Here is a 14,815-nt window from a genome sequence, read left to right on the forward strand (position 1 = left end):
GGCTTTTGTTGCAAAGGATGCTGGGATATGTGGCACAGCCTGCCAGAGAACTGGAGGGAGAACCACCTCCGGTAAGCCTGATGATCTGTCAGATGCATCAGTGAAGAACCAGCCCACCATTGCTTTTATGCTGGGTGGCTTAGCACAACGTGCAAACACACCCAGTGATGCACAAGATCATTTCATCTCCATGCATAATGTTGTGCTGGTCGTAGTACAACATTAACCCTCGTCTTCTCCATTTTATCACTTACAGTGCATGTATATTTACATGGACTTAAGTAAGACTCATTAGTGTACTGGGCTCACTCCTGTGTAATTGGGCTTGTAGTATTGCAGCCTCAAACAGCCAAAAGAAAAAAGTTTTCAAATGTTTGACTTGTAGCAGGTGGCTAGACTAGGTGATCTTCAAGATGTCTTGAATCATTTTGTGTGGATGGTTGCCAGTAGGAAGCTTGCAACATGGAAAAATAGCTTCAATTCTATAGTGGTGTTAGCTGCATACATCCCATGCCTCTTTTGCAGAACACAGACACATCTGGGACCACTACATAGGATACCATACTATGTTGCCCAAATAACACATCTGTTAACAGTAAGGCTATTAACAGCTGCAATTTCCTTAAATTTAGAGCTTTGGTGAATACGGAAAGCCCATAATTCTTTTTAGATCAAAAGGGGGTTTATTTTTGGTTAATTTTGATTTTTAAAATATTTTCAAGGGCTCCAGGGAGAGACATTCATATTCATCCCCAGTTAAAGCATCTTGAAATCTAATTTCCTGCATATTTACATGGAAAGTCCCAGTGAGTTCGGTGGAACTTAATCCCAACAAAGTGCATGAAGGGTTACTGCCATGCAGTGTGATTTTTATGCACATTTACTTGGGTGTAACTCCCACTGTGTTCACTGGGGTTTACTCCTTAGCACATGTGAATACTGAGCACTATCATGTATCAATAATTCATCTGTGCTGAAGATATCTGAATGAATCTAATTTTAGTAGGTAAGCAGTTGCATCAAAAATTAACTTGCCTTTTGCTCACCAATTCACTCCAGAGGCCCTGTCATTACTTGATTGTTGACTGTACTTCTGCTGCGCAGCTTGCAGCTTTTTAATTCAAAGCTGGTAGCATACTGACACAGAACTGGTAATTAATCATTAATATATTCCTTTTATGAATCCCACACATTATGCCCAGTGCTTTAATCTGTGCCAGTTAAAAAGCACATTTTATCTTTGTACTTTGCAATCTGCATAGCCAAACACTGCTGGTGCAAGGGTGGCAAGCAGAACACGAAGGCCCATTTCTGTTCATTAAACACACTAATCCACACAGCTGGCCGTCCAATGCATGCATTTTTTCTTCACCCCACAGATGGGGTGCTTTTTCATCCTGCCTCACTGTCAGCCTCAAAGCTCATCACACCCCCACCCCAACCTGGGTACCATCCTGACACTTTGGAACACATCCTCAAGTTCGGAGTTGCAATCAAATACATCTGGAAGGTCACAGGGTCGATGCAGGTTGTTCTGTATTTTATTTATTTATTTATTTATTATTTATTTATTTTTACACTTGTGTGCCACCAAGTATTCCAACAGGAATCTCTAGGTGGCTCACAACAATAATCAAAAGACAATTCTCAAAAGCAATAAACAGTAAAAACAGAACAACTTCAGAATAAAACAGCAACAATATCAAAATGTCCATTTAAAAATACAGAGAGTTAAAAGGACAACCGGATTCATCATTAGCATTAAATACATTAAAAACAGTTGTTAAAATAGCTGGTAGAGAATTTTTTTCTCCTAGTGCTGAAAACAGAATGTTGGTTTGACTATAAAAGGGCGGGTAGTCACCAAGAAGGCCCTTTTTCTATTTGCCATTCCCCTCACCTCCTTATATATAAGATCTCAGCCTGTATATTCCCCATACGCAGTAGGGGAAAACTGCCTGTTTGATCCTGACATGTCATTCAGCTGTTCAAGTACAGGAGCTCTGACAGAAATATAAATTAGCCATAACAGGTTGCTTAGGCTCAAGGTTCTCAATGTGTTCTTTAAAGTAAATCCATGCCATGCAATTTGTAAACATTCCTTAATGTATCAAGGTTCAAATGCAGTTAAGTCCTAACTGTATGAGGCAAGCAGAGAAACAGATTTTCTTTTTGGAGAAAAGCTTTCCTTTTTAAAAGTGGCTTTTAGATTAGACATTTTAAGGTTTTGTATGAAGATTGTCATTACCTTTGTATACTTTATGTTATTTCTTATCCAAACACATAACTTATCTTTTTACACTGGACATGGAGAACCATAGCAAAAGTGAAGACCCTGTGGTCAGGTCAGTCATGGTGGTTGATGGGGATTGATGTGGCTAAATAAAAGGGCACATGATTTTGGTAAGAGGATTTTTTCCCTGAACATTGTACACAAAAAAGACACAGTGCAGCTTCAAACTGATGATGTTCTCTTTCTTCCTCGAGATGGTATTTAGTCCCACAAAGCAGGGAAGTTGCTAATATTCCCATGAACAATTTTTAATCAGAAACTAAAACTTAAGAAAACACTTATCTCAGAGGAAAACATAGTACAGTGGTACGTCATAGTTTGAAAGACTCTAACTTCAAACGATCCAGTGTTCGAACGCTAAAGTTGAGATCAAATTGCTCTGAAGTTCAAATGATGCTTCTATGTTTGAACTGCACGTGCAGTGAAAAAAATGTGGTCTCTGTGTAAATGTTATCTGTTGTGCTCCCAGGTTATCTCTCACTGTGAAACATCTCTTGTGAAATGCTCATGCAGTACAGTAAATGCAATTTTCATTTTATTATACAATACATATTTAAATATTGTATTGTTTTCAAGTTTTAATTAATAATTCTGGCATGTAATCGTGTCATTTTTACCTTAAATTATGCTTATTTGCCGTTTATAGAAATGGGTATTGCTTAGGGTCTGGGAATGGATTAACTTTCCATTATTTCTAATGGGGAAAGTTGATTTGAACTTCAAATAATTCAGAGTTCGAACAGCCTCCTGAAGCAAATTAAATCTGAAGTATGAGGCACCACTGTATTTTATTAATTTCTATCCCAAGGATATAGTGAGTTTCTCTCAAGGAACTCAAGGCAACTTATATAAGTCTTCGGCTCCTCTCAATCTTAGCCTCACAACAACCCTGTGAGGCAGATTGGGCTGAGAGTCTGTGACTGGCCTGAAGCCACCCAGTGAGCTCCACAGCTGAGTGTGGACTAAAACCCAGGCCACCTGAGTCCCAGTCCCACACTTTAACCACTGCACCACACTGGCTCTCTGTATCTGCGTGCATCTGCATTTTATACTACCCTCAGAAACCAGAGGCATGAATCTTCTGGATAGCTTTTCTAAGTGAAATGTCTTAAGTCATAATCCTGTGGCTTCCCAGCATCACCCAGGAGACCACAGGATTCTTTGGAGTCCAAGGTCCTGGTGTTGGGAATCTAAAGGTGCAGCTACTCCCTAACTCCCACAGAACGAAGCATGCAGCCCTCTCTCACCCCTGGTCACAACTGGGCGTCAAAGAAGGAAAAAAAGGGAGGCTGAGGCTGCAGACTCCATTACTCCATTCCGACTGCTACTCCAGCCTCCTTCCTTCTTCCTCTTGGCACTAAACTGAAATGGCCAACAATGGCTGCCTTGAGAAAATGCCTCTACCATGTCTTATGCCAGGCATTGGATGCACAGAAGCCTTCAAATTCAGGGGCTTACATGCCTCTGAGTTTGACAGGACCAATGCCCAAAGACTGTCAGATACAAAGGGAAGGAACTTGAGGACTTCTTTTCTAGCCCAATGTGGCTTATGTCCACTTCCCTGCAAATGTGAAAAGTAAAGGCAAGACATATTTACTACTTATCAAACACCCTAACTTGCTGGCTCTCTCTTTTTCTGGGTAGAATGATTCCTTCCAGATATTATTTGCCTGGGGAACTCTGCATTTTCTGGCAAATATCTGAGTAACAGCCTGTGCCATAGTCTCCAAAGCACTTTACTTTCCAATCTATCCAGTCCATTTAGAATGGGAAAAGTTCATATCAACTGCTTATTAACCATACGAATTGGAAGACGAGGTGTTAGCCTTTCAGTTGTCAAGCACCCTTTCATACCATCTGGAAATCTGCTGGGTGGAGCACTGGGTTTGTGGGCATTCTTCTGCATGTACAATGTAATGCACAGTGTGAGAGTGCAAGCCTGCACTTGATTCATAAGATTTCAAGACGGCAGTCATAGCCTGTGGCAGCAAAAGCAATGCAGAATCTTGGGGCACCTTAAAGACATTTTCATTGTGGCACAAACATTTGTGGAATAGAGACCACCTCGGCAGATGCATACAGTGTTATCGGCATGAGGGTGTAAAGGAAAAGAAATGGTCAAGAGTTAGGGGCAATAAAATGCAGATGGTGCAGTCTGTGAGAATTCAGTTAGCACTGAAAGGTATGCAAAATCAGCTGTAACTGTTCTTAAAAGTAGGCATCATAAAAGCAGACATTAGTGATAGCACAATCACCTTAGCACATTGGGGTGAATTAAGGGCTGTAGGAAAGGAAGTCATTGTTGCTATTTAGTCTCACAGAATCAACCTTTGTTGTTAGGTCTAATTCAATTATTTCACATGTTAAATAGACTCAAGCTCTGTTATTCATCAGTTCAGTTATTTCACACTCTTTTCTCCATTTGAAGATCTTGTTGGGAGAAGAGTAACTTTCAGGTCAACACCAGAGTGTCCAAGGAGACCAAAACGCTATTTTGCTGGTTTCTGAATCTTTCTGTCCAGCTTTAACCCCGAACAGCTCCTTGCCATCCATATAACAGGATCTGTGACTGGTAAAGGGCCAGAAACAGGGCCAGAAGCAAATTCTATCTCTTTATTCACCCAGGCAATACTTATCAGCCAAGCCACATCATTAGGGGCTTATCTACTTATCTTCCAAAATGAAATGCTAGCCCTCCCCAACCCCATGGCTGCCAGATGTTTTGTATTAGAACTCTGACCATTTCTTACCACTGGGCAAACTAATTGGGACTGATGGGAGTTGAAGTCCAAGGGCACCAGGTTGGGAAAGGCTAATTTTCTATCAGGTGCAGCAATTTCATTCTGCATTCTGTGCAAAACAAAACAGGTCTGTCCCTTCTGGAAATAATAAATGGACATGAACCTGACATCAGAATGGGCAACTTTCAGAAACCAGTAGGAGAGAACAGTTTCACTCTGGACTTTCAGCAGCCAACCTGAAAGCTGATGTTCTTCAACAGAAGAATTTCAAAGGGAGAGTCCAGCTTTGAATTAAAGAATTGGAACTAGTAATACAGTTTGATTTTGCCTGGGCCTGCACAGAGACAACAGTTTCCTGTCCAGTACAAGTGTTAATATTGCTAGCCTAAGATGAGTGTATCATCTCACATAATTTACTGCTCATATGAATAGTTATTGCTTAGTTTGAATAAATGTCAATAGAGTATCAGATAAAAATGTTGCAAACATTAAAGCACTAATAAAATTATCACAGCTTCTACCTGTTTCATTCCATTGCCATCTGACCACCCCTTCTATTGCACAAAAGTATATGCCAACATGTGTTAGTCTTGAAAGCGCTGCTAGACCTTGTTTTTAGTGATTCTTCCCACTTTTGGAAAAAAGAGGTAGAAAGATCGTAGAAGTCCACACTCAGTTGCCTCATACCTAAACTTGGTTACTTTCTCATTGCATTTCCAAAATGGGGATTGTGCGAACTGATCCCCCGAGACAGTAAATACAAATACATTAAAGCTTGTTTAAACCGAAGCCTGTGCTCACATGCTCGGGATTCAGAATGAAAAGGGGAGGGGTAGACTTCAAGGCATCCTCCCTTCTCCGCTGTGAAATTCCTAAGATTTCCAGAACGTAAGGCAACGCTTAAAAGGGGCTGGCTTCACACAACTTTGAGTAGTGTTTTTGTAGCTCGGCGTGACTCGGAGGAGGGAACTAAGAGGCGAGGCTTTCTGCTAGCCGTTGGCCTGCGGGGACTTTGGGCGGGAAGATGTCCCAGTAGACCTCTCTTTGCTATTTTCCTAAATGCGGCGACGCGGGAATTCTTTCAGGCAACCAGGAACTGCGCTCTTCGTCGTGTGTGTGTGAGAGAGGAAAAGCGAGAGGGGGAGAAAGGGAGAGCGCACCTTTTACCTCGATGTCAAGCTCGGGCGGAGGCCTGTTGGCTACAAATTCGGGGGAGTTTGTATAAGCAGCGCCTGGCTTGTCTCGGTCTGGAAACAGATTGCCTAGGCTGGGTGGCGCGTAAGCAAACAATGGAAGGGTGTGTGGTTTACCTTCCCTCCCCGCTCATTCCTCCCCCGGCTCAAGAAAACCATGCCTTGAGCTGGGGGTAAACTATATATATGCTGCTAGTATTCCGTCTCCTCTCCCCCTCCCTTATTGGAGGAGCAGCACCTAGGAACACGCAGCGCCCAGCTGGCAGCCCGACTAGACATGGGTGCAGCTGGCACCGCTGCGATTGCCTCAGGCACTGGGACAATGTAATGGAGACTACTAAAAGTGCGCTGGAGTCTTAATCACGTCTGCCACCCCCCCCCCCCCTTCCTATCCCACCGGGAAAAACACACCACACACAATCCATCTGCTAGCCTTTACTTCGCCATCGCCGCGCCTGCCGGGCCACCTCGCGAAGCGTGAGGTGACTTCCCCTTGGGAAGGGCACCAGGAATTAGGCACGGTGGTGCGTCGCCGAGGAGGCGCAGAGGCGGTTTTGCAAAGCGCTTGTTTTATAGTCCAGCATGTAAGTTCTTTGCAGGGCTGTCGGTATTTGCAGGCAGAACTCGTTACCTTCGCCGCCCAGAGCGAGGGCAGGCGGGCAAAGAAGCCAAGTGCTCAAGTAGTAACGCACCCGCGGCGCGTGAGCAGCAAACTTGAGGAAGTCGTTTGCACCCCGATCTCGCGGACGGATTCCACCGGGAAGAACGAACCTCCTGGATCCTCTCGGTTCTCTCCCCGTCTGCACGCTTCACGTTGCTGCTGGCCTCGACCGACTCTAAAATCCTCGTAACACTGGATGCACGCAAACTTCCGTGTCACATGCACAGTCGGTAGGGCAGGAAAGTTTTGAAATTCCGGAGAGTGGTTTTAAGAGAGATCATCCGCTCTCCTCGACAACTTGGACAGGATCCTGCTCCCTTCCGGTGTCTGAAAGGAAAATCTCGGCTGTAGGGAGGGAACAGGAATCGCTTCCCACCCACTCCTCCCTGGCCAACTTCCCCCTCCTCACTTTTCCTGTGACACGAGTGTGTGTACGAAGGCGCTGGGAGCAGAAAGCGCTTCCCTTCGCCGCCGCCGCCCTCTCTGAGTCTAGGGCTTTGGGGAGGAGGAAGAGGAAGATGACGAGCCAATGCAATTAGCCTAACAAGGGACGGGTGGCGGCGGCAGGAGGCGCGGCAGCGTTTCCCTCGGCCACTGACACATCCCTTTTCTCCTCGCCTGGGCGATGAAGGGGAACATTTTAGAGTCCAGCTGAAAAAGTCCGGCGGGATCTTTTCCTTCCCTCTCCCTTCTTCATGGCAGCGTCTTGACTCGCTTCCCTTCCTCTCCCAAGACCCCATTGTGGAGACCGGGCTTGGCCGGGACCTGTGTATACACTTTGCGTCCTCGTTTTTCTCTTTTCCAAGAGGCGGATATATATATATATTTGCTTTTTTTTCTGTTAGCGGAGGGGCAAGACAGAAGAGGCGTTTTTCTTTTCGATGCATGAAGAAAATTGTTTCACCCTCCACACTCGGTCCTCGACTCCTTCCCCCATATACAGTTTTGTATATGTCTGTTCCCCACCCCCTCCCCAATGTGTACTCCGGCGGATTTCTTCATCCTTTGTAACTGGGAAATGAAATAATGGCGACTCGTTGGGCAGCGGGGCCGCCCGGGGGAGATGGAGACACCCAGCCGCCTGAAGTCACCAGCAGCCTCGACCAGGTAGGTCATGGGAAGCTGGAGAAAAGCCGAAGCCAACAGGAGCAGGGCGGGTCTGAGTCCGGCCTGATGGAATATGGGGTATGTGTGCGTGTGGAGACGGGAGCCGAAGGTCGAGGCTCAGGAGGGAAGCGGCCGGCCAGGGGCGGTTGCCGCCGTGTGTGGGGAACGGCTTGGATTGGAGCGGCTTTAATGGCCGCCCCATCCCTGTTGCCTCCCTCTTTCCTTCCTGCTAGCGCGCCCACCCGCCGCGGAGTTGCCGCTGGGAGCGGTGCGTTCAGTTGGCGGTCGCCCCCGACCCTCGAGTGGGGGAGGCACCACTTCTGAAGGAGAGGGGCAGAAGGAGGCAGGGAAGGGGCTGGGAAGAGAAGAGAAAGTTCGTGGCTGCCGCCTCTCTTCCCCTCGCTCTCTGGTGCTGGAGTCGTTCCCGCTCCTTCAGCATTCCGACCTGGACGCTCTGCGGGGCGAGGGAAAGCCGTACAGCTCTCTGCGCGGTCCCCCATTTACTCCTTTGAGATGCCACAATGAGAGCGTCTCCCCTCCCTCCACCGGCACATTAAAATACTGCTTATCACGAGAGGGAGAACTAACTGCCCGAGAGCTTCCCTCTCTCCGGAAAATCCTTGAGAAAGAACAGCCCCCAATCGTTCCCTTTCTCTCTCCCCCCCTCAACTTTCCCTTTGTCCCACTGATCTGATAGAAGAGAGAGGGGGCGGTGCAGCGTTCCCCTGTGCGTGTTTTTCAAGACCCTGAATGGCACTGCTCCATTTTCCCTCCCTCGTGTGTGCGCGCGCGCTCGCGTGTATATACACATATTTCCCTCTCCTCTTACAGGCCACCTTCAGCAGTTTCCAGTGCTCAGGTCTGTAGGGCTTTTGTGTACGGCTAACGCTTCTCTCTCCCGCCTGCCCCAGAGTTGTTGCTGTGAAGTTCCTCTGTGTATCATTCGTTTGGAAAGTTGTGCATTTTTAGTGCCTTACGGTGGCACTGCACGTTCAGATTAATAGCTTGTCCTTAGGAAGGCCCCTGTTTCAACCCTTCATCCCCGGCTCCATATTAATAGTACTAATAGCATTAAATCTTCGCCAGTGCACTGTGTATATGTGTACTCTGCCCTACGTATCAAGGGTGACTCCTATTCAACATTTTTATGAGGGTTTCCAATGGACTAAGGCATGCTGGAGTATTATGTTGCGGCTGTGTTTATATGGAGCATATGGTATGTGAACATTTTTACCTTCTGCATGTAAGCCTGTGACGTTGAAGTGTCTTGTTTTCTGTGTGTTATCATTTTCTGCTGTATATCTGTGCTCTATAGGAAAACATGTTTTATCTGAAACATTGTGCATGCTTTTTTGAGAAAGGACTGAGACCTTAAAAACAGTGTTGATTTAAGAGGGCAGCCTTTAATCTACTGTTCTGTCCTTGGCTTACCCTAGTGCCTTGATATAACAGAGTCATGGCATTATGGTATTGAAAGATCACTCCTGTGTTAAGAGTTCCTACTAATATCCCAGCACAACTGGGTAAGTCTTAAGGAGAAAATCTTGGTGGAAAAGTAGTGGGCAATGTTAATGGCTCAATAGTCAAAGTGCTTCTTTCAAATGACTGCAAGGGATGGATTCTACCCCCCCTCCAAAAACCCCTCTTGTTTGTGGAAGCAATGTTGAGAATTGAATGAGAAGAAACAGCTAGGGCTGTGGATCATTTCACAGTAGTTCTTGCCCTCTGTGGAGAATGTGGGACCAGGCACTATTCGTATAATCCACCTATCATTAGCATGGTAAACCATAATGAAGCCTTTGGAGTTGAGGCATACAAAATAGGTAAGATGATACATTTCATTGAAGTAGCTCCTGTTTGTGAAAGAATATACTAACCTGCATGTTCATGATATGCTTTAGGTTTTGTAAAGCAGAGTGCCTGTCTTTCCATTCTGGTTGGTCTGACTTCACCTGTCTCTAAAGACTGTGTGTTGTTACATCAACAAAAATCCCTTTTCCTGTTGTATGCCATATTCATTTTTCATTTCTTTTTCTTTCTGCCAAACTCTTTACAGATATACACTTGTCTTTGCTTGGGATGGTTTATCAATATGAAATTATCTGGTACAATATAAACATATGCTACACTACTGTAGATTTTAACTGGAGGACACCTGAGATAGTGTGGTCGACCTGTGCAATAATTGAACTGATAATGTGGAGACCTTCTCAAGATTTTATGGTAAAGTTTAACATAGAGTTTGAGTTTATTAATTTATTCTTGGTGATATGACACAAGCAAAAGAGGGTTCTGCAACAGTTTGAGATTAATGAACTTTAGCACTTCTGGTGGCAGTATTTACAGAGCAGGCATACTTTATTGAATAAGTTTAACTTGAAAGAATTGCCATTTTGTTTTCTTAGAGCACCATGGGATTGCCTGTTGTTTCTTTCTGGGATTTTGTGATTCTTTCTGACTTGATTAATGGTAACCATGGTTCAGCATTTATAGCTGAACCTGCATAATTTTATTTGGGATCTAGCTTCTAATCTTGTTTTCAGTTTCTAGTTCAGAAACTGAGTCTGCCTGTGTTGGTTCCGGCATTACATATCTGAAACATACCTGTTGCTAACTAGAGAACAGAAAATTTCATAAAGGCGAGGACTTTGGCAGTCCAGGGGATGCTCATGCTTGCCAAACTATGGGTTGGCAATTAGGCACAGTGATATCTGATCTGGTCCAGTGCTGACATTATATTTATAAAGCATTACATTTTGGCAAGTACTATAGTTCTGCTGCTGTTGGCTTGTATTCAGTGTTATTCATTCTTAGAGTAGACCCACTGAAATGCATGGAGATTAAGTTAGACTAACATAGGTTGTTGCATCTAAATACATCTTAAGAGTTCCTTGCTGCATGTGGGAACATGGTGCCAGAGACAGGTGTTGAGTGCATGCTTGTGAATGTTTCAGTGCGCTCCTTGAGCAAATGTGACCTTTTCAGTTCCCTTCTGTGCAGGGCAGAGGCAATATCTAAATAGGAGATTGTGTGGTTATTTAAAATGTGGGATCTTCTGTTTATCTGCCTTAATTTGCAGTAGTGAGTGGAAATAAGAAGGTAGGAAGTGTTTGCAAGTTTGAGGTCTGATTCCAATCAACTTTCTGGGAAAAGTGCTGTCTAGGCCCTGTCACAGTGGGTGAAAAGGGAAAATGAATATATTCTTCACCTTGTTTTGTTACCTTTCCATTGCTCCAGCTGAACTACTTTTTTATGGAAATGGGAACCTACCAGCCCTTTCCTAGAATTCCTTCCACCATGGTGCATTTACTTTCCTTAGTAACGCAGGAGAATTTTGGGATAGCTGCATATTTCTTCACTGAGTGATATACCTGCGTGCCTATATCAAATGTGTGAATAATTGAAAAATAAGGCACTTGTGAATAATTGTAAACAAATATACAGTGTTCTTAGCTTTGATCATGCAATGCAGCACTATTCAGAGTGTGATAGCACTTTAATATACTTTGCAGCAACAAATAATTTCATTTATTAGTGTAATTATCCATATACTTCATGTCAACTACAGAAATGTATGTCTTGTTTCTTTCAGACTTAATTTCATAGCAGTGAATTAATGATCTTTTAATAATGGGAAAGGTAGTTTATTCAAATTTGAGCTGTGTTTACTTTCACTTGCTAATTACAAGACTAATTAATGCTGAAGTTGTTCCTTTACTAACTTCAGCACGCTTTCTTTGATTTTGTGCTCACTTAATTGGCCTTGCTATTGCCTCCTATTCCTATGAACACTGATGTGAGGTTACCTTATACCTTGTAGGAAGCCACAGGCACACTTGATATATCTGAGTAATGTGTGGAGTTGGTATTAACTGAAAGTCTTCTAGAACTTAGGACTTGCAAATTGATTTTGTGTATGTTTACTCAGATGTAAGCCCTACTGTGTATTCGTCAGCACATGTTAGATTCTAACCTTTAGTACATAATTTTGAATGTATCTTTTTGTAATGCTGTTCTGAAACCTTTCATAGCTGAGCCTTATCTTTTGTACACCTGCCTGTATATTCTGTGAATGAAATATGCTGTCCAAAGGAGATGCACATTGCTTGCAACTTAACTACCATTTGATGTAATTGCCCAACAATTCTTGGCCAGCTTATTGCTTTTGTGGATCTATAACAGGTGATCTGCTATAACTTGGACTCCAGGTTTGTTGTACTTCAGAAATAGTGGCCCGGTTTTGTGATTAGCATGAGACACATGAACTTTGACCTCACAGTTTCTTCTTGTCCTTTCCCTTCTCCTGGTATTGCATTTGCTTCTAAACTAACAGTGAGAAACTTACAGTCTACAAAGGCTTAGGACTGGAATAAATTCTCCTAACTTTAGCATCCTAGTAGCAATGTTAGAATACTACATACTTTACATAACTGAATGATAAATGTGTAGGAAGTTCTCTTAAACTCTCTGGCCTTTCTAGTTTTCTAACGGATTGAACCTCTCCTGAAGCCCCACCATGAGCCTTTCTATGCTGTGTAAATGTCTGGGTGTCATCATTTTCAAAGGGGTCTCCAGCCTTTTGGGCCTGTGTGCACATTTGGCATTTTCAAAAAATTGCCTGGAGCACCAGCACAAATAGACTGCTTCCAAAAATGTTGAGTGTACCATCCGTTATTTGTGCTTATGCATGTGCATGAATGCGCACCCTATTCATTCATATTCAGAATATTTGCTATTCATTCTGGAGTTTTCTTTTGGCTTTTCTTTTTGCTCCCTCTGTCACCTCCTTCCCTCCCACCTTCCTTCTCCTGAGCTTGAAAACTTACATGTATCTTTTGTATGGAATAAGATCTTCACCACTGCCATACCTTGCACAATATATTTTATCTATATGCCTGCGTTTAGCTGTCAGGATAAAACACCAGGAATGGAAGGAGGCTAGGAATATGGCTGATGGGAATTGCCATAAGCCCTTGGTTCCAGCCTTCTCCCCTTCCCACAACAGTCCTCTTTGTTCTCTCCACAGTCCATCTGGGAGGGGGGCGAGGAGCTGGTGTAGTTCTTTTAACACTCATGAGTGGGACAGGACAGGGGCTCAGCCTTTGGAGTCTCAGCTACAAGATATCAGGATCTTGCAGCAGGGACTCTGAATAATCCTATGGCCTCTCAGATACTGCTGGGAGGCCATAGGATTACACCATTCTTTTTAAAAAATAACTCACTTGGTCTGAATTTTTTAACATTCTTTCCTGCCTTCATTTTTGCCCCTGTTCAGGTGAGTATTGGCAGATCAGGGAAACAGTGTTCTACATAGTGAACTGCTTATGTTCAAGGGCTGTCACCATGAATGTCATGAAAGGAAAGTAGCCTGCTGTAAAAGGGTTTAATGACAACTAACTGAAATTAAAGCAGGACCTCTGCGTTCAGGTAAAGAGCACCAAGATTTTTGTCCATTCACTTCTCTCCTGTCTTGTTGACTCTCCTCAGATTGGATACTAATCTCGTAAATGGAATTGATATGTCAGGTCAGGGCAGCCTGCTGCACTGCATACCCTTTACTGTACATTTAAAGCAGTGATAGGGATTTCTGTGAGAATCTATGCAGTTATAAGCTTCACTTATATTTAAATATTATATCAGTATTAATGAATTTCTGTGTATGTATTTGAATACATGCATATATTTCTATATAGCAACTACTTGAGCATTAAAAGACCTTTGATCTGGCAAAAACTGGAATAGAGATATTGCAGATTTTAAAAATTAGTAGCATTGCTTCTTTTCATGAAAACATTATGATAGAATTGCCACTATATCATCTTCCTTACCTTTTTTCAGTTTTAAATAGTTGTATTTAAAAAGACAAAAACACAATGGTATAAATTGTTTGCTACATATTTTTGCTCTATATATTGTTAACTAAATCAATGCTAAAACTTCGATTTGCACATTTTCACTTTTATGTTTTCCCCCTGATCAAAATTGGAATTGTAATTGATTTTGTGATGTGAACAGAATTAGAATTGTCCTTCCAAATGTTTTGCATGTAGCTGCTTATTCATAAGATGGTATACCATATTTTGTTCATCAACCCTCCAAAGTTCAGGATTTGGTGTGCATTTACCCTTTCATGGTGATATTCTACACTTAGTTGGAGGTTAATTATGAATATTTTTCTATATGTTGCTGTACAGTTAAACCAGGTCTTAAATATTAATTGCTGAAAATATCATCATTATTAGGGATGCTATTGTGGAAACAGGAGAGTAAAATCTATGAATATAACTGTCTAAGATTTATGCAGTCAATAATTGGAACTATAGCAAAGATCAGATAAGTCACTTCAAGTATCAAATTGCTGTGGTAGGCAGAAAGGCTTCAAGGAACTGAGGGCTGTATAGAATAGACTTTTTAAGTACATGTTTTATGATAAGTCTCTGGTCTTTCTGTATCTTTTTCTGCAACCTTGCTTAGAGTTCTGCATGAACTAACAGCACTGAAATCAAGGGGCTTTTGTGTCATGCTTCCACTGGTAGCATGACTTACAGGTCAGTCCACAATTCAGTTGTACGATGGTTCATTAATTTAAATCTGTATCTGAATCTGATTTTATAAGTGTAAATATGCGTAAATGAAATACTCCAATTAAAATGGGTTGTTAAGAAGTCTGCCCTTTGCTAGACAGTGATAAGCGATCGCTGACTAAGAAAATGTAAATTATATTTTAGGTTAACTGTTCTTTACTGATATCTAGAAAAGGGTAGACATCTGAGCAAGATCTTTGGTTAAGTATTCTGAATAAAAATCTCTGAAATCAAGG

At 42.8% G+C, this 14,815-nt stretch overlaps 1 protein-coding gene across 2 annotated transcripts in view; it reads left to right on the forward strand.

The window, feature by feature from the left end:
- Window positions 1–7,377: 7,377 nt before the first annotated feature.
- Window positions 7,378–14,815, forward strand: part of ARHGAP21 (Rho GTPase activating protein 21) — a 129,079-nt gene continuing 121,641 nt past the window's right edge. Inside the window, exon 1 of one of the 2 annotated variants that reach the window (XM_044425208.1) lies at window positions 7,378–7,995. In XM_044425208.1, coding sequence (XP_044281143.1) covers window positions 7,915–7,995 — 81 coding nt within the window. In that variant the 5' untranslated portion in view covers window positions 7,378–7,914. The remainder of the gene's footprint in view (window positions 7,996–14,815) is intronic. The other variant, XM_044425210.1, reaches the window with a different exon arrangement.

The sequence above is a fragment of the Varanus komodoensis genome, unplaced genomic scaffold, assembly GCF_004798865.1.
Source record: "Varanus komodoensis strain SLA01 unplaced genomic scaffold, ASM479886v1 scaffold15, whole genome shotgun sequence".
Classification (NCBI taxonomy): domain Eukaryota; kingdom Metazoa; phylum Chordata; class Lepidosauria; order Squamata; family Varanidae; genus Varanus; species Varanus komodoensis.